Source organism: Pollicipes pollicipes, unplaced genomic scaffold (assembly GCF_011947565.3).
Source record: "Pollicipes pollicipes isolate AB1234 unplaced genomic scaffold, Ppol_2.1 Scaffold_4881;HRSCAF=5763_pilon_pilon_pilon, whole genome shotgun sequence".
Classification (NCBI taxonomy): Eukaryota; Metazoa; Arthropoda; class Thecostraca; order Pollicipedomorpha; family Pollicipedidae; genus Pollicipes; species Pollicipes pollicipes.
The window spans coordinates 32,190,786-32,217,359 of record NW_023596576.1 but is presented as its reverse complement, the minus strand read 5'-3'; the positions used below and the strand labels follow the sequence as shown (position 1 = coordinate 32,217,359).

General features: G+C 49.8%; 2 protein-coding genes across 3 annotated transcripts; one reads left to right on the top strand and one right to left on the bottom strand.

Annotated features, from left to right (window-relative positions):
* Positions 1-862: 862 nt before the first annotated feature.
* Positions 863-5,592, bottom strand: LOC119100261 (palmitoyltransferase ZDHHC23). The gene is made up of 5 exons (XM_037223369.1): positions 5,546-5,592; positions 4,897-5,144; positions 4,251-4,640; positions 3,693-3,887; positions 863-1,195 (listed from the first exon to the last, which is right to left on the bottom strand). Exons 1-5 carry the CDS (start codon positions 5,579-5,581, stop codon positions 1,018-1,020), a joined length of 1,047 nt encoding a protein of 348 aa, XP_037079264.1. The 5' UTR covers positions 5,582-5,592; the 3' UTR covers positions 863-1,017.
* A 639-nt stretch (positions 5,593-6,231) lies between these two features.
* On the top strand, positions 6,232-25,281 carry Rab39 (RAS oncogene family member Rab39). Of its 2 annotated transcripts, none has more exons than XM_037224214.1 (5): positions 6,232-6,344; positions 12,433-12,560; positions 20,146-20,255; positions 21,400-21,580; positions 24,040-25,281. In XM_037224214.1, the coding sequence occupies exons 2-5, from the start codon at positions 12,444-12,446 to the stop codon at positions 24,277-24,279; spliced, it is 648 nt and encodes a 215-aa protein (XP_037080109.1). In that variant the 5' UTR covers positions 6,232-6,344; positions 12,433-12,443; the 3' UTR covers positions 24,280-25,281. The 2 variants fall into 2 exon arrangements, with proteins under 2 accessions (XP_037080109.1, XP_037080108.1); XM_037224213.1 differs by lacking the exon at positions 6,232-6,344 and adding an exon at positions 10,185-10,274.
* The last annotated feature ends 1,293 nt before the right edge of the window (positions 25,282-26,574 follow it).

The following is a 26,574-nucleotide window of genomic DNA, read 5'->3' as shown; positions in this document are numbered from 1 at the left end:
ATAAAGTAAGCTACTGTCTCCAACGCGTGAGTAACTGCAGTGTCCGGCTACCTGTACCGGCGAACGGGGACACGCCAACTACATGAAGCTGACTAGAAATCCACCTGAACTGCGGCAGCTCTGCTGAACGGTTCTTGCTCTCCGCGCGGGCTGTCGGTCAGGCGTCCACCACAGCCTGGCTGGACTCACGCTCGCCACGCTCGCACGGCCGTCGTCCGGCGACGAATCGGCACCAGTTCTGCAGCAGGGAGCCGGTGACGACGGCCGGCCGACGCCGGCGCCGCTCGCAGCCGGTCTGACCGCTCGACACTAGGTGGCACTGGTGCGCCAGCAGCGCCGCGCACGCCGCCGCCAGCGCTAGCGAGTACAGCGCGCCGAACAGCGCGGCCGCGTCGCTGGCGACAAGAACGAGGCTGATCAGATCCGGCTAAATCGACCCAGGTGGACATGCTGTTTTTTAAAACAAACTGCCTAACATCGTCATCTTCGTTGCCTACTCAAGTGCAAAAATCAAGGCAGAGGGTCACATGATGCAAAATTGGTCATCATGACCTCCTCGATGTCAAGCGGGGCCACTGGCCCTAAACAGGCACCAGTGACGTTTTGCTTACAAAAAGCATGTCTATAAGTTCACGGTGGTCGCATGAGAAGGCTGGGGCACTTTGGACACCAGTCTGGAGTACCAGTTTTGACACCGGTCTTAGGTCATGACCTCAAATTTTCTGTGAGTTCAGTGAGTTCACGCGCACGCCAACACATCCCGTGTCTCTAGCTCGTTCAGTTTCTGGGATCTCAAGGGGGTCAAACTGCCCCCCCCCCCCCCACCCGAGTGAATGGTATTCAACCGGCCACTCGAGCGCGTGTAAACCGGGAGGCTGGCTGTATAGGACTACGCAGTACACTGGCTGAGTCGACTAAACACCTACATGGACGGGTCGTATGTAACGAAATTCAAAAGCTTTTTATCATCACAGACATCACACGTCGCTGCTTAGCTGCCATCCGATCGTAAGTCTGTTACCTGGCGGCCGGCGGCCGGCAGCTGGCGGGCAGCAGCGGCAGGCACTCACGCAGCGACCGGCAGCGGCAGACGGAGGTCAGCGTTAGCTGTGCGGCTAGCACCAGTGCCAGCGTTACGCACAGCAGGCCGGCTACGAACGGCCGCTGGTTGGCGCCGCCCACGCAGCAGTCGAGCCTGCGACACGGCAACGGTCACACCAGCTAATCATCGCCCCAGGAGGCGTCACGCGCTGCCCGCGCGCCTTCTCGGCCCCTGTTGTTTTTTTTTTGGGGGGGGGGGGGGCAATGCAGTGCCACCCATGCCAGCAGATCGTGATCGTCTTAGTCATGTGCATGGCACATGTGAGGGTTTCATGTCAGCATTTCTTCCCGTTTGACGTTACCAGTTAGATACACATGGCGTGAACGTATGTGGGCAGAATTGCTGAAATTGTTTGCGTGCTCGCGCAAAGTTGATCGAAGCTTGCTTGCGGCATGCGATAATCCTTTTTGGTTTAACCTCCGCTTAACGGAACGGGGTGGGGGTCTGACAGTTACTTGGAGCTTTCATAAACAACTTGGCAATCCGTAAAGGTGTGATGCTGATTTCTTCAGCGCACACCGACATTTTAAACGTCCTACAATTTTTCAGCACCCCTGTTCAAACACTTCTGAAGGTCACTTGTTGGCAGTTGGGATCTGTTCTTGTTTGTTATATGAGTATAATCGTAAAAAGTATGAGTATAATCGGTTTCAATGCCAGTGATGGCAGGCCTGACTGTGTCCGAAGGTAACAGCAGGTCACCAGAGCTTCAGCTGCATTAAACATATCAAGTGTTCTTCTGTTTTGTAGGCTCATGACATCTACACCTGAAGAGTGCTTAGCTACAATTCACCGCATTAACAACATGCGACTAATTGCCGTGAATTTCTTGGGTCCGGGTCACGCTGGACCTAGTGGTGCTCAGTGCAGTGATGCATAACGGTGATCAATTTATTGAGTTACCAATGTCTATGAAGCATGCAAGCTGCCCTGCACCACCTATGACTTGTGATCGCAGTTGCGATATGTGTCTGGTGCATCTGAGCTGCCCTGCACCACCTATGATTTGCGATCGTAGATGCGATGTGCGGCTAGTACACCCGAGCTGCCCCGCACCACCTATGACTTGTGATCGTAGATGCGATATGTGGCTGGGACAGCTTGGGTGCGTTTGCTCAGATTTGCTTTCCATTGCATATGAACTGTATTACGCGAATTGTTGCCATACATCGAGACTTTGTGACCTCGTTTGACCTGGCAGTCACGACGACCTTTCACACGGTTTCAGATACATTTCATCTGAAAAACTTTGTCATATTGCGCCGAACGTCGCTTATCGCATAACTGTAACATGGGTAGTGATCACTTACCATATGGAGGCAATATCTGCCCAAATAAGCAAACTCGGTCTCGGTCTGTAGGAGGCCAGATGCAGAGAACAGAGTTTTAACAGGCTGTGAGAGTGCCAAGTAGTTCAAATTGCATTTACTCGATGATCGTCGCACACATCTGGACTTCATAGCCTCGCAAGACATGTCTGATCCGAACCATCTGGCTTGACCTCAGCCGTCGAAATTTGCCCTAAGAACGAGGAGAAATGGTCAGCTTTGCCGATCACCACTGCATCAGTCATTCTCTCGTCACCCCACCTTTTTCAGTATGACAGCTGCCGGCAATGGACCGTATATGCCAGCTACAATATAGACATCTGTATGATGCTATCAGCCCCACTGAGAAGGTTGTATATTGACCTGGAACTAAGCAAAACAAATTCATTAAGATACCTTAGGCAGCGGGCAGCGTGTTGGTCTTCATCTCGTTGCCTTATCTGCTTTAGTTCAAAAGTTAGTTTGGGGGCAGCTGTCAGACCTCTCCCTCTCGGCGGGCGAGGGTGTAAAGCTGGCTGCGTCGGGCGAGGGTTGAAAATTTGCTCGCAAATTGTGTACCAAACTCTCCGTGATTGATCTGTGTAATTCGGTCAGCAGCAAAACATTACGCATGTCGACACACAGCAGGATGCAAGTCGCCCCTTTTCATGTGCTGGGCTACATGACGACTGATTGGACATATGTTTTAGTGCAGCCATCACAGAGCTGATGTTTCGCATACAACTCCATGTACAATTCAAGATGTCATCAGCCGTGCCAGATTTCCTCACAACTCCTATTGGGTACTTCTAGCCTCGCACACTCGTACAAGTTCGAGTACCTTTGTCGCATCTCCCTAATTTCTTTTCGCATTCAACAGTCGTTGACACCCTGAGGCATAATGAGCATTCGTGGTGAAAATCACGCTATAACCCCCCAAAAACTCGCCGGATGCTGTTTGCTTCCTGTCACGGTGAGGCCACACCGGTTATTCTCTCTCGCGTCCCTTGCTCAGTGAGGAGCCAAGCGGACGCCACTTTTTTGGGGTACTGTGCTTAACACAGCATAACCGGTGGAAACCAGTGCATAACCAGTTGGAGAGGGTGGGTTGCAAGTCGACCAATTATGCATAACATCAGTTATGGAAGGCACCTTGCAAATAACGAGCAATTCAGTACTAAACCGCACAAAAACAGAACCAAATAAAATACAGTAACCTGTAGCCACACCCCTGCCAGCTCTGCCAGGAGAACTGTGTTTCTACCTGTGAATGTGCTACTCACCACACACAATGGTGGTCCCGAAGTTGAACGCAACGACCACAGATTGAACAGTGAAAGGCCCGCCACGGTCGGGGCGACGCGCACGGCTCGCAGAACCACTCCCCATCTTTGAGAGGCGCTGACAGAGGTGCCCTCTTTTGCAGAGCACAGAAGCCACGATTTGTTCTCACGCGGGTACCTGTGGGGCAAACTGTCCTGATTTTCCACCCCTACTGAAACAGGCAATGGAAGTACAGGGAAATGAAGTCTATACAAATGAAAAAGAAACCATGGGATAGATGCATCATAATTTTGTATCACTTATTTGAACACATCACCTATACGTGCAAGCTTACAATTCAGGACATTTGGGGGACCCATGTCCCAAATATTCTTTAAATGTTGCTATGCTCACATTTGTTAGGCATCCTACTACAGTCATTAAGTTACATACTGCCTACATGACAACATAATGTGTAATGCATGATACTTAACTGCAAAGACTGTTTCAGACAAGTTTCCACAAGCTTATGAGCATTCACCAGACATACAACATTTGAAAGATCCCTCAATACTCACCAGCAAGTGAGAGCCATGGAAAGGAGAATTGCAAATGCCAGATGGTCATTAACAGTTACTGTTGACATAGGAGCTACAATCATTTCAAAAGCTGCCAACAATGTGAAAAAGGATGACAGTATCCACAAATAGTAGAACTGTGTTCTTGGTTGGTGACGCAAAGTCATACGAGACAATACAAGTATGCCTGGGAGACACAAAATGCAAACGTATAATGCAGCTGTGCTGAGAGTGGAAAGAAGCATCAACAGGGGTGTAGAGATGATGGAAACAAGCAGCTCCCATGAGCATGGTCTGGCACCACCAAACCATGGTATTCTTAATCTGTCTGCTACTGTTGCCTGGATTCGGTCGTAGTTGGACTCAGGAACTGAAAGGCGCTTGATCCACCTACAGAAAAGAAGTGGCACTGTCAGAAGAAATAATTTACAGCATTGCACTGTCCTAAAAATTGCTTGTTGTAACTGCAAAAGCTTGATGTTAACATGGCTGAATTTTGGCATGCTGCTTTCCAAAATTAGTTACCAGCTGTTACCGCTGGCACCACAAGAAGTGTTTTTTTTCATGAGCAAGGCTGAACAAGTCAAACAGCCTATTCAAAGAGCAATGATCTCACTCTGTTATAAAGATAACTGGTGGAGCATACCTGTCACATGTGTCATCAACTGCTTCACAATCACAGCAGACTGCAAGAATATGTGACTTTTCCCCTTCAATGTTAACATATTCACAGCAGCAGAGTGGCTCTGCACTTCCCTCAACCCTGAACAAATTGCTATGTTGGCTTTCACTATGGCTTGCAGTTGCATGCATTTCAGAGGCTGTTTTGTTTCCTTTTTCAAAACATATTTTAATGCTGATATCACCAGCACATACAAGCCGCCAAAAAATCACCTGGAGGCAAAATACAACTGTTTTGACATGCCTCAAGCAATTTCATAAGAACATGAGATTGATCAAATATCGATGTTTCTGTGCACGGTCAACTTTTCGAGTGGAGGCAACCTGAGCAATAGCTGATAATACAGAAAATAAATGCTACAACATAAGTGCTGCCACAAGCTAACTTAAAACGGGGACATCTTAAAAAAATATTTCAGCATCTCAACACCAAAATACATCAATCAAGACACGACTGCAGACGCAAAGACGTCCAATCCCGTAAAAGACAAGACCCTAGACCAGATCAGGCGGATTCGCTCAAAACAAGCGCAAACAGCGGTAGGGTGTAAAAGACCAGCATGTGACGCAGACACGCAAGGATTCCAACGCGACTTGTCCGATCGCCTTGAAACCTTCATCAATCGATTCCGTGCATTGAGGTGAGTCATGGGGACGCTATTCAGAAACATGACCTGTGGTCAAACGTCTCGAAAACGCAAGTGAAAAATTTTACGTGTGAATGCAGATAGCTCAGCTATCGGAGCCTACTGGACCGGTCACTGTGAAGTCTTCACCATTGCATGCCCCATACCTGATTCCCTCTTAAAAACCCAAATTTGGTCATCCTAGGTCAGGTCAAAAGCCGTCACGTTTCACAAGATCCAAAATTTCTGCTTGCGGACAATTTACAGCTCAAAACCTATCAAACATTGCCAATCCTTCATCATTGGCTGCCCCCAACCGGATTTCCTACTGCAGTTCCAAATTTGGTGGCCCTAGGTCAGGTCAAAAGTCGTCGCGTTCGCTGATGATTAGTCTTCATTCCGAAGGTCTCTAACACAACCTTAACTGTATTTATCATGGTGACACGCACCTGAAAGCTAAAAATGTTCCCTTGCTTAGGACAGATAAGTTCTGTTGAACGTTCAGCTTAAATTGGCGGGGAATATTTTTGTGTTGAAAATGTGGGGTTGAGCGCAAACAGTTTTGCTATTTTCATGGTTTTCGGAGGGATGTTGTCCTAAGCAGTCAATTAGACGTTTACCTAGTAAATCTAAATATGACGCAGATAGTACATTTCTACATTTAGTTTCCTGGGAAGCGGAAGTAACCGAAAGAAATAAACGCCGTTTGGGGCGTATCTTCTTCAGAAGGGTGTATTAGGGTAGTGCGTGACACCCATCTAGGTTGGAATAAATGCGTCGAAGATAAGTGAGTGCCTCTGCAGCAGTATTGCTCGTACGAGACGATCCCAGTATTGGCAATTCTTGGTGCAGTATTTCAAAATGCCTGTGTGTGTTTGGGTGAGGGTGCGGAGGAAAAATAACTAGACACCTCATTATGCGTTAGGCCCGGGCCGATATATGTGCCACTAAACGTAACCTTGTGACCTAACCATGTGTCCTTTCCTTGGGACTAATTATAATGGCTGGGTCTGGCTCGCGGTCAGCTGGCTCAGTGACCAATGATCAGTACCATCTATTTGTGTTTCCACATACTGTTAACACTGCTACTAGTGTGAGAGTGTATGTAATTATTTCATTTTTGTATTGGGGTGATAATATTTTGCTATTTTCTGGCTTAAGTTGGCATGATGAGGTTTAAACAAGTTTATCTACTGATATTCCATGATGAATGGTGCATGTTTTGATTATTGCTTCAATATTGTCAGATGTAGCAACAATATCACAGAAAGTGAAAGCCAGCTTCATTGCATGAAGAGCTTATGTTTTTATGAAGTGTGATGCTGCGATGGTAATTGAAACAAACATACTCTGAAAGATTAGCCATGAAATGATCTTGTAGCAGTTCAATCCATTATGATCTGGCCTGGGCCACACATTTCAGAGTGAGGATTTGTGCACCTAGGTAGCATAGATGTCCAGTGAATTGGATGGATTTTTTGTAGCTGACCTAGAATGGGTGTCCTCTTCAATTGGAGTTGGGGGTGGGGTTGAATAAAACACTACACTTATATGAGTGATGTGAGAATTACTATACTTAATGCATCCATTGCTTTAAACTGGCCAGTAACTATAAGGGGCAGGCTCACTTGTGTGTCATGACATTATCTTTTTGTTATAGCTCTTTGTACTTTCAAGTGGAAACCCACATATTTAAGATGGCATTGGTACTTTAAATTGAAATGTTTAATCTATCATACAATCAATGTACTGAGGCCAAAATTTATGAAATGGATAGCAGCTCAATATGTTCAATGTAAGTCATATGATGAGCTATTTTGTGCTGTCATGTCAATGGCCAGCCAGTTTGAGCCAAATCTCACAACCTCCACATAGGTGTCACTACCACAGTAATCACTCAACCTTGCAGGGTCAGCAGCTTCCTGTGGTGATATAGAATACAGCCAGGACAATTGGGCTGGCTGGCCTCTCTTATCACCAGAAATTACCCACATAACCAGGAATCAGGTCAAAAACTGTAGTTGACTAATCTGCAGATTCAATTTTAAGTGTCCAGTTCTTCCCATGTTGCACATAACAGGATAGCCTTATGATATGACTTCTTTAGGTAAAAATGATATGACTACCTGTTGAGAAACCTGCTGGCTACAAAACCCTATTAGTGATTATATAGATATATAATACACATGATTAGGCCACTAATGGACCTCAAAATTAAGGTTTTGATGGCAACCTTGTCTCCCCATTCCCACCTTGCATAGCAGCATGTAGTGAAAGTGACAAGAAAGTGAATGATCCATGTAGAGGTGACAAATCCATCATTTGATCCAGCATGAATTGATCTGACCAGTTATCCACACATGACAGCATCAAATAACCAAACGTTTCATGGACTGTTTTTGAAAACCACCAGGATTATGAAATTGTCGTGCAGTAGATTAGTCATGTAATCCCTCAAATACATATATTCAGAGTGCTTAAGCGAGGTCTTAACCACTCCAAAAGGCTGGCCGTAACACTCAAATGCATATCGGAGTTGAATTTCGCGCCATACATAATTGTTGAAAGTAAATTTCTTGCACTAGCTAGCCACCTTGTTCAACTTATGCCGCTTTCAAGCGAATTTGGCCACCCGTGTAGCGTCTGCCGCTCTCTAACCTGCTGTTCACGGACGACGGGCTGGTCAGATAGCGCCCGCTCTTATACAGCGGGTGCTTAAGCTGATTACGACGCGAATACGAGCAATCAGGAAAGGCTCATGCAATGAGTGCAGCTGGCAGTCACATGTGTTAGGTTCAGTCAGCACGGCGTTTACCCTGGCCCTGAGGGGGGAGGGGTGATGCAGCCACCCCCTTAAGGTTGCTGTGGATACCTTTTCGGCATGTCGTGCAGTCACGCCCAAATCTTCGGTAGCCTATTGAGAATCCATTGCGTGTCCTCGCGCGGCCGGCTGGCACTGTTACATTGGGGAGGCTCTACGCCTTAAATGTATGGTCAAATGCATAAGATGGTATTCCATTGCATGGTGACTTGAACAAACAACACACTTCTTTGGATTTCGTATGCATGGTCTCGCATACATGAGCATGTAAAGCTGAAATGTTCGGTTTTCAGGAAAATTTGATCTTTGACCTTTGACCTGGGGCTAATTATTGACCTAGCAGAATAAAAGTTTTGCCCATTCGCGGGACACCCCTCAGACAGATAGACCGACAAACTGACGGACGGAAGGACGGACGGGCCGGCAGCTGTTTCTTTCCGCGAGGCTCTATCTCTCTTGGTTTAGAAACGGCAGGGGAGGGGGTCGTATTCACCCCCCCCCCCCCCCTCTATCAGTCCGCGTTAGGAACAACGGCGAATCAGGACGGGAGTTAAGACGCGTGAAAAGACGGCGAGATCTAGTTTCTCTAAGAACACGGGTAATGGGTAAAGCGCGTATGGATCCACGATACACGCGATAGTCACGGCAGCTGCCCCCGGATGGGTGGCTAGTTTGGCCGTGTCGCTGTGTCGAGACGTGCACCGCGTTGGACCGCGTCGTCACGGCCGAGCGCGGCTTGTCGCCGCCTCGTGCCACTATCGTGAATCATAGCACGCAGCTGGTCAGTACCACAGTGTCTTGTCTTGGTAGTGTATCCAGGCTTGAATTCATGTAGCGAGGTGTCGAAATATAAACTGTTGCAGTGCTGATGATTAGGTTGGTAGAGGTTATGGAATAGTTTAGATAAGCGTGATGATCAGTGAGAATTTGTTCACTGGTGCACTTGTATACTGTGAAAGGGCAGCCTTTCTGCGTGCTGGAGACACGTTCTGGCTCGGCGCAAGAGCGAGGGAATCAAGTCTGCTGTTTTCGTGGCAGGTGCCATCAGCGTAGGCATTGTTGCGTTGGGCGTTCGGTCGGGGATAAGTTAAGATGAGGCTTTGATCGGAGTTATTAGGGCAAATCACAACTGGCTTGTGGTTTTACAACCTCTCGCCGAAATGTTAAATATGTAAATGACAAAACATATGGAGACGATGTATTTAAAGAACTTATGAGCAAAGCAAATCACTTCCATTGGAACCGATTTTGGAGTTGACTGATGTCTCCTTGAGTCAGAATCTGAATTTTCTCAAGGTTTTGCTCCATTATTCGAAATGGGAATCCAGTTAGTCCATGCGCCTTGGGCGTGAGTCGATTCTATTCCGCTAAAACGAAAAACTAAACATAAGTGGATGCGTGTGCGTGGTTTCGCACACTAACAATTCGCGCTTTCTACCCGGAGTCGCTCTCTGCACGCCATACGCGCCGGAGCGTTTCCTTCATGTTTGTCACCCGTTTTACGGCGCTTGCGCCACGTTGTTATCGTGTCCCCGTTTGGACCTTGCGATGATCTCCCGGCCGTCAGAGGCGTCGCCAGTGGCGGTTAGCAGCTGCGATCCCGTGGTGCCCCCAAATAATCAGTTTACCCCAAAACACCAGCTGAGCTCCCAGATCGTCGGTTGAACCCCGGACACCAACCCGTGGTGACGCACCTGCCCTGCCCCCCGCTCGCATTTCTCCCATTGTCCGTACGTGGGAAAGGGACCCACCCGGCACTCGTTGTCCGGCCCGGGTGACGATTCGCGCGCGGCGGGTGGGCTCGTGCGGACAGGCGCTGCGTGCCGTTCCTATTCGCTCGCGAAGGACACCCGGAGCGGAAGATGGGGGCCTCCCTGGAAAGGGTGAAGCGCTGTGGTAAGTTCGCACTCTCCGATGGTTGCGCGGTAAATTTGTGATCTGCAGGAACGACTCAAGACGGTGTGATTGGTCTCATTAGTGCTGAAAAAGGTCGGTCGAAACTAGTTGAAACACGAAGCAATGTTCGTGGAGCTGAAGATTTGCATAAAAGGTATTCATCCACGATGGCACTAACCTGATCACACACGCTCAAAGCAATCTAGATGTGCTTAGGAAACCGAAAATTGTAGGACTAATAACCAGTTCCAGACTAGCATGGCCCGAACGCGGAGAGAAAAGTAAACTATTCTCCACCCTTAACCCGCGATCGGGTGGGGACAGTTTGACTCCCCCGAAGGTTTTCAGGAATGGTTTCCGAATGTAGTGGCGTGCCAAATTTGGCATAGCTGTAGACAATTAAATAGCGGATTAAATAACTAGTTAATTAAATACCGGACCGTTTGTTATACAAAAATTAGATGTACCTTGTCAGGCTGCTGACCCGTATGTCAAAGTGAGACCATGGATTCGGCGAAGACAATTTCTAGGGAATTGTCCAATTTAATGCAATAACGGAGTGACAGACGAGACTATACATCTCAGAGATAGCCGAACTAAGGTCACCATATTCTGGAAAGGACAGGATAGCGACTATGGTGCATCGATTGGTGGAGGTTTCATGTCGATCTGGAGGGGGGGGGGGTTGTCTACAAACCTTTTTTTTTGTTTTTTATATTTGTCGTGACTTTTAACCTGATCCAAGGTTACCATATTATGAAGAGGATAGGTTATCGACCAAACGGCACCGAATGGCGAAGTTTTCATGCCAATCGGTGCCATAGGATCAGAACATGGGGCTGTGACATATTTGGTCGGCCGTTTAGTCCCTCCCTGTTGGCGCACAGTCAACAACTTCCGTTGTGATGTGCCCGTCACGGCTGGAGATCGCTTCCATAAGGTGTGTGTTGGGGGAGGGGGGGGGAGAGGGACTCCAGGATCCATAACTGTAAAGCCGGTTCAGCATAAAACGGTCCAACGATGTTGAAAAGGTCGCTGAGTTGTTAAGAAGCCCTCCTTACGCTATAACGCCTCTTTGTCTGACCAGTGATCTCATTGCTTCTACGACATTGAGGTTTTTGTGTAAACCAGGGTGCAGACCAAAGGCTAGAGGTATTGGCGGCGTGCCAAGAATGGTCTTCTACTTGATGTTACGTGAAATCTTTTGCGGACTTGCTCGCAGCGGAACACGATTACTGTTTACATTTGAGTATTTGTTTACACTGACTGCATGCAATGCATTATCATTTTCGTTCGCGCGCGGTATGCCTCCGCTTTACCAATGGAAGCTGCAAGTTGTGCTGTTTGCAGCGTATGGTGCTCGTTTTGGTCACCTCTTTTGGTCGTGGGCGCGCAAACGGGGTTATTATATGGCAGTTAACATCTCATTTTAACCAAGTAATGGGAAATGGGTTCTATGCGTCCGTCGAAGATTCCACATGTCATCACATATGATCTTTGTCATCCGGGTCACTGCGAACACTACAGTACGCAGAGTCTTTGGAAAGCGGCGACAACTTCATAGATCCTGTGTGTTCTGGGCCTTTGTTCTGGGTGGTTGTGAATACTCCCTAGATGGAAACCAGATATGTTGCCGTGTATTTTGAGGCGCGGAAAGCGCGCAAAATTGGTTTAAGTTGAAACAATTTTCGCCGATGAGCAGTGGCCCTTTAGGTGTCCGCGCCAACTGGACCAAACAGAACCATGACCAATACCAGCCGATTTTAATGACCATTGTAGTATGGAAATTTATTACGCCGTTTGTTACTCATTTTAACGCATTTGAATAAAATGACCTTCATTTCATGTTTTTTCTAAATTTTCAAGAGCTTTTTCGGGGGGGAACAGAGGTCTTAAGAGTCTTTTCAGATGGGCAGATTTGAAGCATCCCTGTTACCGCTAGGCGATTTCAACGACACACCTGCCCTGTACAACGTCCCTGTTCTCACAGTACGCTGCTCAATAATTACAGTTGACGTTTCATACTAAAAGCACCGGCTGCCATTGTAGGATCGGTGAAATTTCTGGACCGCTTGGCCACAACCCGTCACTTCTTTGGCTTGTGCATTCCCCACGATGTTCCGCTGACCTACTCTGAATAACGTTATCTGTGCTTCAGTTTACGCGGCGATGGGCGAACCAGTTGTACACTATCAGCTGCGCATCATCCTCATAGGTGACACAACCGTCGGCAAGACATGCATGCTACGCTACTTCACCGACGGACGCTCGCCCGACAGCACCAAGGTGGGTGACACGTGGTTTGGAACCCATTTTGCGGAGGACGATTAGCCCCACACTGGGGAGGATGGCGTCAGAAGGCTGGAAACGAGCTACCGGCTTTTCTATTGCTGTCGCTGTATGTTTTGGTTTGGGCACCACAAATGCTTGCTTGTTGGGCGGCCATGATGTGCGCTGTGAGAAAATAAAAGAAGGTCAACGGTCAATATATTGTGAGCGTCTCCAGGACCTCGGTTATCCTCTCCGCCCAGCAGCCAATAATGGGTAGCAGAGGTGCGAGCAATGCGTATGCGACAGCGCATGACCTCATTTCGGCTCACTCTACGCGAACATGATGCCCATGGTTTAACCAGGTGCTTTGTGGTTCTAAGGTTGTTTGCGTCGAGGGAATCCCAGTACCTGTGCCGTGTGCGATGTACAAAGTGGATATAATTGAGGGATGATCGTGGGCGGGAGCGACAACGACCGTGAGCTTGGCATGGCTGCTGCACGTTTAGCTGCCGTGTCCGTGGTATCGCTTCCTTGGATCCATATGTGGCTCGGGATCCGATACGGTACAAGGATTTTGCCATTCTGGTGAGGAGTAGCGATGCGCCGTAAAATATTCTGTGTGATGGGATGCTGTGGAGTTAACTCATAGCGCCAGGAGAGTGCTCAAAAAGTCGGTAAATATCACGTAAGTGGTATCACAGACTTTTATGAAGCAGAAAGCTTTTTGGATCACCGCGAGCTCAGAGGTAAAAATGGTTACATTCGCCGGTAATGGAAAGGAATCAAGTTATGGTGCCGCTTATAAATGCACAACCAACCCCTAAACTCGTCTTGGAACTGTCTGCATGTGCCGCTACATACACATACATAGCGGCAGACAACGTAGCACTTGACACAATGACTCTCACTTGATGGCTACGGGTCAGCTGTTTTCATTTCTAGCTGACATAGGGTTTCAGCCATCTACACGGCGCGTTAATCACCGCCAGGCAGAGTTATGGGCGCAACATGACTATCGCAGTCGGTGCGCCCCAAAACTTTTACGATCATCACCTTGTGCATGAGCACAAACGTCGTACGAATGCGTCAGAATCGCCACAGTGCCATAAGCAGCATTCAAGAACCAGAGGCAGTCTTTTATGTGGTGTTTGTCTTCCTCAAGTGGTTACCTCATGCAACAAGATCAACCAAATACCACATGGTATCTTCGAAATGATCCAAATTTCCCTCTCACCGCTATCCATGTTTCATCCTACAACCCTCTGCGCGACGTTTGTGTGGCACTGCGTAAAGCAAGGGCAGAAATATTAGTTTGTCTATGAATATTTGCCCCTCCAGTGACTATCAAAGGCCCGGTTGTAGGGCATAAGAGCCCGAGGGAGTAGCTGTAGGTCACAAAAAGAATCGCGGTCCGTAGGGTTGTGACTTGAAATGTCAGTCGGAGGTCCTCTTGTACCCCTCTTGCACCGTTTTTGGTCCCCCTGAGACAATGCAGGTGCCTATCTCGGCCAGAGACCACGAACACCGAACGGTTGATTCCCTGTCCGTCTGAACCCTGCGGGCCATTTTCCAAGCAGGAGCAAGATCGGGGACCACGATTGGCATTGGTCTGGGTCCCTGCAACGGCGGCTGGTGCCCCTTTGTCGGTCAGGGCCTACAATGCATAACAGGGAGCCATGTATTGGCTAGTGGCCGCTAGTCGGTCACGGACTGTGTTTGAGGAGATTCGAAGAGGGACGGGAGAGTCCCTCGGGACCAAAGGTCAAGGGCCCGATTGGACTCGGACCCGTCCCCCACCAGTTGTGCCATGACCTGGAACGTCAAGTCATAGGGCTTATATCAGGACCCTTTTATTAGGGTTCTCTATCCCTTTTATATAAGGCCTCGACACAAAGCCAGTCGGCTCCATGTCGGTCTGAGCTCTTGAGACCCATTTCCCAAGCAGGAACGCCCGCAATTTGCACTGACCTCCCTGTACCTCCCTGACATTGAGGTACTCCTGTGTCGGTCAGAGGCCACGGCGTACAACAGGGGTGGTGTGGCGTGAAGTGGCCCGAGTTGGTCAATAACGGTATTTGAGGGAGCCCGAAGATGGGGCCGAATGGCCTCTTGAGACCAAAGACCAAGGGTCTGGTTGGAATGCTAAGGGCTGGCTGCCGTTCACATTAAGGACACTCGCCCGCGGACCCGTGGTCTCAAATTTCGGCTAGAAAGGGAGAGGGAGCGAGAGCGAGAGGTAGGTTTGGTTAGGTTTGGTTAGGTTAGCGTTGGGCCCTCCAACCGAGCTCCAGCATTGACCCGTTAAGCCGAACTGAGGTCTATGTGCCAATTATTGGACCACCTGCGACGATCATGAATGTTGCTGCATTAATGAGGGCTCTTGCGGCGATCCGGGGTCAGTTGCGATCTGTGCGGGTCAGAGGGCCTTCCATGACAGGGAGGGGACCAGTGCGATACGCTGCATTCCTCTACGAGCCTCCGGATCGGCCAGGGGATCCCGCCCTGTGTTGCCAGGATGGCTGCCGGAAGACAACCCGCGGTGTGATGCAGTGGCCCTTCAACCCTTGATCGGGAACAGTAATGTGCCCGCAGTGTTGTACGCAAGAAAAGATTGGTCTCATTAGCGCTGAAAAGGGTCGGTCGAAACTAGTTGAAACACGAAGGAGGCCATCTCATGTTTGTCTGAGAATGTTGATTCTTTTGCGGAATCCGCTAGCGTAACAAATTATCAAAAGGTTTGAGCCTGCGCGCCCGCAATCTCGGAAGCAAGAACAGCGATGGCCTGGGATGTAGTTTCCGTAAAACCGAAGGGCGTGGGCCACCGCAAGTAACACCAGGCGGCGGGTGTTGTGCGCACGAGGGCGACCGTCGTACTATAATACTTCCGAAGTTCTAAGAAAATTGATTCGTCCCGTTCAAAGGTTAGACTGGGCGTATCTCTTTTATAACTTCGAGGTTTAAATACACCGTTTGAAGTCCTAAAGCATCCAAAGGTTCTTCTGCCAAACGCACATGTCATCATTTTCGTCCACCCGTCAACCGCAACGTAGTGTTAGCCGCAGAGTCAACGCTGCGCGTCCTATGCAGACTGCGACGCCTGGGGCCGACGTTTTTTTGCGAGCGAGCATGCTCAAAAATATGTTACACAATCTGTATCGCTTTTCAAATCTGACTGAATGTTGGACTTCTCCAGACAAACATGGCTTGGCTATACTGACGCGAATTGTTGACTCATTTCGATCTAAATTCGCGGGGTCTTTAATATCCCTGTACAGCCGAGATAAGATTCTGACAAAGCTTTTGAGTTTTATCGACTTAAAAAAGTCCACTGGACGTAAAACGAAGAACGCCGGTGATTTAACTCATGCAGTCCTTCAACGCATGGTGTCTTCATCTGATTGGCCATAAAATCCAGGACAAATTGATCTCGCGGGAGCGTCTGGCTTCTATTCCAGTTACAGAAGGTAAAAATGAAAAGTAAAAAGCCCTTATTAAAAATGGGCCATATCCGATGATTTTTGGTTTGTGGGAGGTGCTTTTTATATCAGAGAGCTCTCTGTCACCCCCGTGCTCCTCCCTTGCCAAGGCTCCGTCTACGCGCCTGTACTGAAATATAGGGGCCCGTCAGCTTGGGGGCCCTTCGCAAAGTCTTTGCCCCCCCCCCCCTCCACCCCATCCTAAATTCGGATACGCCACCCCTGTCCAAGACTGTCCCAAACGAACGCGGGGTATCAGTCACTCCCGTTGCGAATTTTATCTTGCAAGAGCACCCGCAAAGTAAATAGGTCTTTTCCAACTGATGCCAGCGCCCATTTCAAATTCGAGAGCATCTACACTATTATGTTTCCCTAGGGACTCAGTCTGGGATTGCGATATGCTTGCACGGCATAATGAATGGACGTTTTGGTTTCCGTTTGAGGAACAATGATTGAGCGCCCCGCATGTGGAGCACCGCGCGATTTTGGCATCCGAAGTCTGCCGATGCCGAAAAACTTCTGCTTTACAAAATTGATCGGCTGTTACCAGCAGTGACCGTGATTAGTCATAAGGGTGGCTGGGAAGGGGATGAAAGTTCATGCTTCTGTTTGCGACTCAACTCTGTCACCTTGACCCATGGTCTGATGCGTAAGTGGCAGCGCGTGGAGACGGCACCCAGACATGTGCCTATCTGAGTTTACATCCCTGTGTGTCTCGTCGCAACCGACATCTCTGTGACCGCAAATTTGAGGGCCTGTGGTGGAAGCCAGAAAGGTTTGTAATGTTATAGCAGGATTTTGCCGTAGGTGTACGTGTATGACAAACTAAGTATGACATTTGAGCAGATGTTGGGTAACCACTGTGGCGATGGATAGCCTTTTATCGTTTTGTGTGGTCTTAGGCACGGGCGTAACCACGTCTCTGCGATGGTGAGGGATCAGGTTTGCAGAGGTCAATTGGAATCTGAGGGTACAGCGTGACAGAAAGTAGTGATTTCGGCGGGAAAACTAAAGAGTGCGTGTATTCCCCAAGCAAAAAATATCATTCCGTGAAATTGGGAGATATAGTCCCCTCCCCCCAGTGCTTACACTCATGGTCCTCGGTGTGTTTATCGATCTGTATCTTTATTCCCCCTATGGGGGAATAAAGGTACAGATCGGGGCAATGTAGGTAAATACGGGGCAGTGTAGGTAAATACGAGCTGAGCACAGTTCATGTAAGTGTACCTCCTTATACTTAAATGTGCACAAGTCAATTAAAAAGACATTACGTGGGACCACCTGCAATTTAACAGCGTACATGAGTGACCATTTTACTGATTTTGATAGGGGACTTGCCAAGACATTCTTCTTTATTCATTGTGCAGGCTTCGTGTTAAAATGCCAAGCTGTTTTTGGGTGATCTAAGCCTCATTGTAGTGATGAAGCAGCACCCTTGATGCGCTCCCCCCCCCCCCCCCTAGAAATCACACCCACGATCACCACATGGCGTTGACCAACCGGCTGTCCGAGGAAGTCACTTGTAAACTTTATGGCGTAGCGTTTTTAGTGATCTTTTTATTGATTTGATACGTAGACCCTCGCCCTCATAGGAAGGGCTTGTGAGCCCCCCCCCCCCCCCACCCTAAAGTTTTCTGGAGTTGCCTCTCCGGTGTGCTAGACAATCATGCTTAAATGTCCGATTTTTTTCGGAAGCATCTCTTACGCGTATTTCAACACCAAAAACGTGTCCAAATCATTGCTGGTTTCTGCGTGGCGACGGTTTTCTTTGAATGCTGCACAGCGACCCACCACCGGAGCGGGCGGTGGCCCGCGACCGACGATCGCGCCGAGATGCGCGGCGGGCCGACACTGCCGCATCAACGGAGCCTCATATCATAAACGGGTGCTCAAAACACATAGAATTACATACCATTGTACTCAAAATTAGAGCATGGTCCGCCTGTTGGAGTTTTGTGTCGTCACAAGGCATGATTCCGTACATATGAAGGAAATATATAGCCAACATAGACAGTAAGCGTTCGGAACCGGGGCTCCCCACCCACCCTCCTCGGAGGCAATCAGGGGACGGCCCAACACTCCCTAGGGAGGTGGTCAGCATCAAGGCTACCCCGGTTCTTGAATCGGGCGAACGACGCCTCCCACACGACTAGGTAAAACAATGTAGCTGGACGTTCTCAGGACCAAAGATTACCTGACGACGGCGGGAGAAGTAGCTGTCCGAAACGTTGCGTGCATACGAACACAACACAAGGACGATAGACTGAAAAGATCGCCCATCCACAATTCTTACACCTTGTCTCAATCACTGTCTACTGATCCCGCACCGTTTTAGCAGACGCTTAAATAGTGTATGTTCTGAACAGATTATCGGCTTGGGCTTCAGCCTTTTGATTTTGAACGATCGGGAAGTGAACCGTTCGAAAGATAAGCACTCGCTTATTCCAAATTGGTGTTACGTTTAAAATTCGATCGGGGATTTTTCTCTGATCTTGCATGTTGATGGAGACTTTCTGCCTGTGCCATTTTGCAGGTTTTCTTCTAGTGATGTCGCTAATCTCCTCGTCCCGTTTCACACCATTGAATAGCGGATGCTGAGACCCCTGGTCAACATCATCTTTTTGGAAAAGCAACTTGTCTGTATTGCGATACGTGCAGCTGTGCCTCACCCACTTCCCGCTGAACCTCGGCGAGGATGTGATCGAATGGCTACCGGTCGTATGGTCGGCTACTGCGGTCCTTCGGCACAGGGTGGCTATCCTCTGCTGGATACAGCAGCACTTCAGAGAGGATTTTTTCAGAAAAGATGGGACGAAGTTTAATTAGTGTCGATCACCTCATCAGATTAGGTGCGTCACACGCAGAGTCGATGTAACAGGATGCCGCGGGAGCTGACGGTAATTTCTCTGACGGTTCTCGCTGTTTAGTACAACCCTGTGTTGTTGTTTTTTGTTTTAAGTAGGTACGGACGGCGAGGATATGCTTAAGAGCACACGTGAAAAAATCCGCCAGTTGGGTTATGTGAGAGAGGATGTGGGGGTTGTGCGGCTCACACCTCACCAAGTAGGTAAACAGTCGTTATGAACGCAAAATGACCTGAGTAGTTGGCGCGCCCCTGAACACTGATAACTAACTAGCTCGCACGAATGCAATTCCCAAGGGCCGTACAGGAGTGCTGGCAAAGATGATGATGCATCCAAGCTTGCGACTAGATGTTGGCAACGCAATAAGGTCAAATGCAAAAGTAAACCACCATCATATCTCTGTAAAGTATGTATTATGAAGATGATAGTTCTCGACACATGAATGCGACGTGAATAAACTTGTTCATGCAACCCAAATACATGTTGTATTTCTATGTAAACACCAGTAAGGATGCAACTGTATGTCTAGAACTTAAATCTCTTAACACCAGCAATATTTTCATAAGCGTGTGATCTCACAGCTAACACAAATGGTTATTTTATGTATAATGCATTGCTAGTTACGTGAATGTAAGTTCATGCAAGGCATAACACATTATCGGCTTAATTTTAGGAAGCATTCTGAATGAGGTTACAATAAGATTACCAATATTTCTAGGCATTTCAAGGTTGAAATTTACTAGCGTGAGTCCGCACATACAACCGGACTTTCATTGTACTTTAGAGGGAGATTATATGTTCTGCAAGGTACTTTGCAGGTCTAATGGACCAATTTCGAGGTTTGTGAAGAAAAAATGGTTCGTGTGGCCGCGGGCCGCGATTGCCTCAGTTACAACGCCATCGTAAGGGACGATTTCAAGCCACGGATCGCAGTCGAGCCGACTGTCAATCTGTATTTCAGAAGCAGCATTGCAGAAGTTAGAACACGCTCTTGTCTATTCTGAAACGACTCTCCTTTTGGTAAAGACTGCTGCTTTCCAACACTTTCAGGTCTGCTGTGCGCCCAGCGAGTGTTGGTTTTGTGCGTCCAACGCCTGGCATTTGTTTGCTACGCTTATTCATTTTTGAATCCCTTGGTTAACAATGTCAGCTCACGTTTAGCAATATCTTACGCATTCCACTGGGTGGGATGTTCTCTGCTCTCACGCGAGTTCGCACAGGCTGGCAGCTGGCCGCGTCTAACGTCTTCTGGCGTCGCAGATCTACGATCCGACCGTCGGCGTGGACTTCTTCTCGCGGTTCGTCACACTGGAGGACGGCACGCGGCTCAAGCTGCAAATCTGGGATACGGCCGGCCAGGAGCGATTCAGGTCAGGCGCGGTCGGCCTCCGCCCGACGGAACCGGACAGTGACGCCCGCCTGACGCGTACCGTGTGAACGGGCACCGACTTCTGCTTTCCTGGAAAGTGGATATGGATTGTTTCGGGTCGTGTTGGGGACGTGCGTGTTTGTGTGCTTGTGCTGATGCTTTACTTGATTACTGGATGTACTTCACACGGCCAATGTCTGAGCTCGATCGCCGTGTTTGGCGGACGCAGAACAAGCATGTTAGGGAAATGGCGAAGGACTTCCGGACAAAGTGTGCCCCGTGGGTGTTTTCGTTCGATTGTTAACCCTTGTTCGGGACTTTGTCCGCCCCGGATCGAAGTCGAAACCTTTAAAGATAACTGTTATCTGACTCACTCGTGGACATTGTGACCAGTGGGCGCGTTCGGCGGCAGCTGGTGGATGGATACTGACGTTCGAATAGCTTGCCTGGTTAGCTGCGTCAGCGGCACACCACGCGCCTCAGGTTTACTCCTAACGCACCTGTAACTTGTAGGATCCCCTGCCCTGGGGAGCGAGCGCGGTGTGACTTGTTTAGACATGCGACTGCAATCCACAGCGATGCGTCTCCACACATGTTGCCGCTGTATTGTTCCGAAGCCCTGCTGAGTCCATTGATAACGCCACAATACCTTGTGTTGTGTCAATACCTTGTCGCCACGGTCACTCCCAACACGGTATCACGAGTCGTGCGTGCGCTAATCACACGCTGTATCAGGGGCGTTGTTTCGCCAATTGAGTTTAGGGGAGAAGGGGATGAAGCTGTGGAATATGACTCAACCTGTCCGCAAAATATGTCAAGAAACAGGTCTTCCCGGGTTTTAACCACTTCCTTAACAAATTTGGGCTGAAGCCCCCCCCCCCCTTCCCCCAACCAAACATGAATATACACCCCTGCGCTGTACATCATAACATAGACAGACGCCACTCCCGTCCCATTCGCCTCCCGCAGACAGCGATTCGCAGCGGCAGTGCATCGACGGGTCAGGCAGCGGCCGTTTTTCGGCCGTGTTAGGGACTTGCGTTGTGTGCCGTGTGTGTGTGTGTGTGTGTGTGTCTGCGTGCTGCGAGCCACCGTCACCGTCACCATCACCATCGGCCGCCGGCTGACGGCCACCTGTCCGCCAGGTCCATCACCCAGTCGTACTACCGCAACTCGGCCGGCGTCGTGCTGGTGTTCGACATTTCGCAGCGCTCCACGTTCGAGCACATCCCCACTTGGATGATGGAGGCGCGACGCAGCATCGAGCCGCACACGCCCACGTTCGTGCTGGTCGGCAGCAAGGCCGACCGCGAGCGCAGGAGGGAGGTGAGCCCCCCCCCCGCGACGCAGCATCGAGTCGCACACGCCCACGTTCGTGCTGGTCGGCAGCAAGGCCGACCGCGGGCGCAGGAGGGAGGTGAGCCCCCCCCCCCCCGCGACGCAGCATCGAGCCGCGCACGCCCACGTTCGTGCTGGTCGGCAGCAAGGCCGACCGCGAGCGCAGGAGGGAGTTGAGCCCCCCCCCCCCGCTCCCCCCCCCCCCCCCCCCCCGTCCGCCCGGCGCGACTGGCCGCCGCTCTTGCCGTACTTTTATCATCACGTTTAGTAAACAAACGTGACATGAAATGTTTCATGATTGAGAAAAAGCGCAGAAGCAAAAGCTTACATGGAGGTTCTCTGTCCGAGTCAGACAAAAAGAAAATGTGCTGAACTGTGACCAGTGGATGTCAGCCGTCGTGTTCTTTTGTTGACATTGAATGGAATGTTTCGCCATTAAGGGTTTAAAGAAGAGATGTACGTGAATTAAACAGCGCACGCTAGATGTGGTCCTGCTAAATAGCAGGACCACATTTAGTGTTTCTTTAAAATGCACTGCAACGTCATAATGTTGCAAATGAAAGTCATGTCACGTTGCACCATGCCAGCCAGACCGTTGGCCGTCGATGTTGTCATGGTTTTGATCACGTGACTCTTCCCGTCACGTGACATTGTCGAAATATTTAATAACCCGTCGTTTGTACGCATCCAAGCGTGACAACTGGAGCGATCTAAGCCATATTGGGGTAATGACTGCAAATAAGTGTTTGTGAACTACAAACTAGTTACGTCATCCAAAACGGCGTAGAAATGTGAAATATTCCTCCGAGAGGCAGCGTACATGAGGCCGGCTTTCTTGGGTTCGGTGGTAGGTGGGCTGGAGAGCGAGATACGGATTTTAGTTGTTTGACCCTCAGTTGATCAGGACACAGTCAGAAGTGAGTGTGCGGATGGCGATAGGAGTAGAACTGTCATATTTATGGACGTGCTGAGGTAAACATTGGGAACGAACGATAAACAGCAAAGTCAGATGTAGCGCCCATCCGTACGCTAGCATTTTTCATCCATGCTCAACCCTTCCATATATCGCAATCATCCCACACACCCATTGGTATGTGAGCTGTGATACTGTAGGGACCTGAGCTCAGGCTTAAGAACATCACGGAGGAATTTAGGAACAATAATAATGAGATATATCAAAACGCGCCCGGGTGGCCGGTTGAATAACTTCCGCTTGGGTGGGGGTCAGTTTGATCCCCCTGAGAGCTGGGCATGCCAAATTCATGGGGTGTGTTGATCTGCACGTGAACTCACTCAGGTCAACGTTTGAGGTTCCTAGTCATGACCTGGTCAAATAAAGCCAAGCAAGGTCAAACTTCAGGCTGGTCTCCGAATTGCCCATAGAACCTCTAAGCAAAGAGTCATGTGCTCATTAAAGGTCACTGACCTTTGACGTCCTGAATAAATAAATGATAAAAATGGTGATAAAGATAATACAAGACTGCCTTGAGTTTTGCATTTGAATAAGTAACAAACATTATGCCAGGCAATTTGTTCCCCAAAAAAATGTTGACCTGGGTAATTTTAGGTCAGTGACCTGTTTTGATCTTTAAGAAATGCATAGGAGATTATAATACGGTTCCCGTTATCAATCGAGAGGAGGGTCAGAAACTACCCGTACAGGAAGCCCGAAAGTAATAAAAGAGGTTAGTTTTGACTCTGGTCGCCTATAAGGTTTGAGAAGTTAAACTGAAAAGCTCCGGAGCACGAGAATGACCCAAGTCGTTCATAACTAACCCCTTCCCCGTCCCCCACAACCCAAAAAAATACATGCTGCCGCCCATGGCCACCATAGAAGAACGCACTCGGCCCCCTAAGGCGGCGTATAGAGGAGCGCTTTACTTCCCAGTCAGAAAGTAAACGTGCCTCATGTGCTCCGCCGTCTAAGTTCACCGCTGTAAGATTACTGTTGCTTAAATTACTTTTTATTGGTATGCAATTTAGAATATGTTTCGCTTTTTGTGAAAAGAGGGCGGTCTAAATATGTTGTGAAAAATCAGGGAAGGTGAAGGTTTTTTATCCCTCGGCCCCCCAGTTATCTACAAAAATTTAAACCCCCTGCGCACATTTCCTCTATACCTTTGCACATTGTGCATCTTGTGCCACGCAGCCGACCTCGAGGAATAAGAAGGAGTATTTTGAGGGAGCGCACTCCTCCCTGCGGCCTTCCAGTGCAGGCAGGTTGTCGGGTGGTGCAATGTATTTTTAAAATCTGCTTTATTCTTTAATAAACTTTACGTCACCATTTAGATTTTTGCCCCTCGGCGAGCCATTGCTCAGCGACTGGCCACAGCAATAAGTGCTGGAACACCGCGCGTGTGCGTTAGTCCAGCGCAGTAACCCGGTGCTCCACCCGAGGTGCTCACGGCCATCCATCGATACTGGATCGCTGACCCATGTCGCGGCAGGTGCAGCAGGACGAGGCGCAGCGGTTCGCCGACTTCTACGAGATGCCGTACGTGGAGTGTTCGTCGCTGAGCGGCCAGAACGTGGGACAGGTGTTTGAGACGCTCGGGCGCTGCATGCACGACCGCATCCAACGCGGCGAGTACGACCCGGACGGCCGGTGGGAGGGCGTGCGGCGCGGCTACGGCGCCGCGCCGCCAATGGCCGCCGACGGGCCGGCCGCGCGGCGGCGCTGCTGCTGACCGGCCGCTGACGGGCGCACCCGACGGCCCGACGGCGCCTGCCTCCACTCGCCCCCGACCCGTACCTGAAGCTAGGCCAGCGCGGCGGCGCGGACCCTGTGTGCGCGCGCGTGTCGCCCGACCGGCACCCGGTGACGCGAGCGGCGTGCCAAACAGCTGCGCGTGGCTCGGTCGGCCACGGCGTGTATCGATTGTGGTGGCATGATTACGGGGTTTGGGTTAGCCTAAGCCAGAGTTAACTAGTTTTTGAGTTCTTTGTCATGGTGCGTCGATTGCAACCGTACTTGCACGAAGCATGTAAGACTTCTTGTCATTTTTTGTGCAGTTACACGTGGTGAATCGTAATAAGAACGGATCAAAGGACGGTCATGATAATCTGGCTAGGTTGTTTTATAACTAAACGGTACAGGCGTTGCGGATCATGACGCGCCTTGCGTTTGTGTGGCCGGCTTTAATCCACGGCTGTGTAGCCCGTGGGCTGACTATTGATGGGTTCCCCAACGAGGTGGCGGTTGTTGTTGCCCTCGGCTGCGCTATCGTATCTAGATGTGCTCCTGTCTGTGTTGTGCCTCTATAGGCGGTCCCTGGAAGCGATGCTGTTGGCCGCGCGTCGACAGATATTGGTCTCGCCCTCCAGCTTACCCTCCGTCGGCCGTTCTTGGCCGCCAACTCACCCTCCGTTGCCTGATGCGCGATGGCCAGTCCCGCCTTATCGTAGGGTGCAATGACTGTCACGTGCCCCTTCCCAGTTTACGCGCCAGGCGATTCCTCGGTCGATGGTCCTGTTAAGCTGACCGCTGTGCGGCGCCCTGTGTCTCACAGAGAGGGGCGGTGAGTGCCTCCGATTCATGAAGTCGTGGACCTGGCCGGTTGGGGGCCGATACTCGGCCCGCACTGCTCAGGTGGTCATGTCGCCACGTTGTTACTTCGCGGCAGTCATATACTCCGGATGCGATCCAGTCGTGTGCATGTTTCGGGAGGCCATATTCAATACACATGAACTGGCGGCGGCGGTGTGTGTGGCGGCTCGCCCTCCGCCGTCCGTGCGCGGCGTGGCGGGCCGGCGAGATAGGCACGCAGACGGATGGGACGGACCAGGGGCTGGGCCTCGGCGTCATACACGCGGGGTGCCGTCGGTGACACCGGGCTCAGGTTACAAGCCCGGCTGTGTGAGGCCTGGGGTCTACATCTGGGAGTGGAGCTGCACAGGTGTCCGTGCTCAGCTGCAATGCCGGTGCGGGGATGCATGGCGCGCGTGGTGGGGATGCGCTGTAGGTTTAGGTATCGCAAGAAGGCGAAGTGCACAGATATGCCTCGACGCTCTACCGCGATGCCATCCGGTTCGCTTGAAACCGCATATCGCACAGAAGCCTCCAGAACCATGATGGACCTGGGGGGGGGGGGGGGGGGGAGGGCTCAGTCAATAGAAAGGAAGACAATTATCACAGTGCAACGTACAATGCACTCGACCATCAGTCAGCGCGGTCCGCTGTCAATCCATTATCTGTCGGGGCAGTGATATTACATGATCAAATCAGCACAGCCATTATAAATCAGCGCAGTCCGTTATCAATCCATGATTAATCGGCGCAGTCAGATGTCAACACATCAATCATCGTAGTCAGGTACTGAGCCATTATCAATCAACGCAGTCCGTTATCAATCCATTATTAGACAGCGCAGCGGTATCAATACATGATCAAATCAGCACAGTCAACTATAAATCTATTATCAATCTGCGCAGTCATGCTAACACGCCATGAATCAGTGCGGCGCTGCGGTGTTTGACTTCCGCCTATTGCCTCGGGCGTGGGCGACGAGGTTCTAAAAGTCTGAAGACTGAAGTCGGCTGCTAGATTTCAACCATGATAGCAATATCTCAGGCTCAGCAAAAAACAAAACAGAGCAAAAACATCGGACCGACGATGATCGTAACCGCAAGTGCTTGTATTAAAATAGCAGGACGGTAGCCCAGTGCTAGGAGCAGAACCAGCGCTAACAATATCACATGTCGAGGAGTGGTACGTGGGCATAGTTATTGCAGTGGCGACATTTATCCCAAAATTGATCAGAGGAACCGTCTTTCCGCTGTTCTGTCAGTTAGATCACCTGCCTCACAACGAAACCCCAGCCGTGGGATGGTGGGGCTCGAGTCACTTTACGCGTTCACTATTTGTCTGTGCTGCCGGAGGCACCGGCCGTTCGATGTCAGATCAGGTCAGAGGGAATAGAACCGTGCCGGGCGTTGCGACGCGCTTAACTTTTGCCGCAATATTCGTCATGTTATCAAAGGTT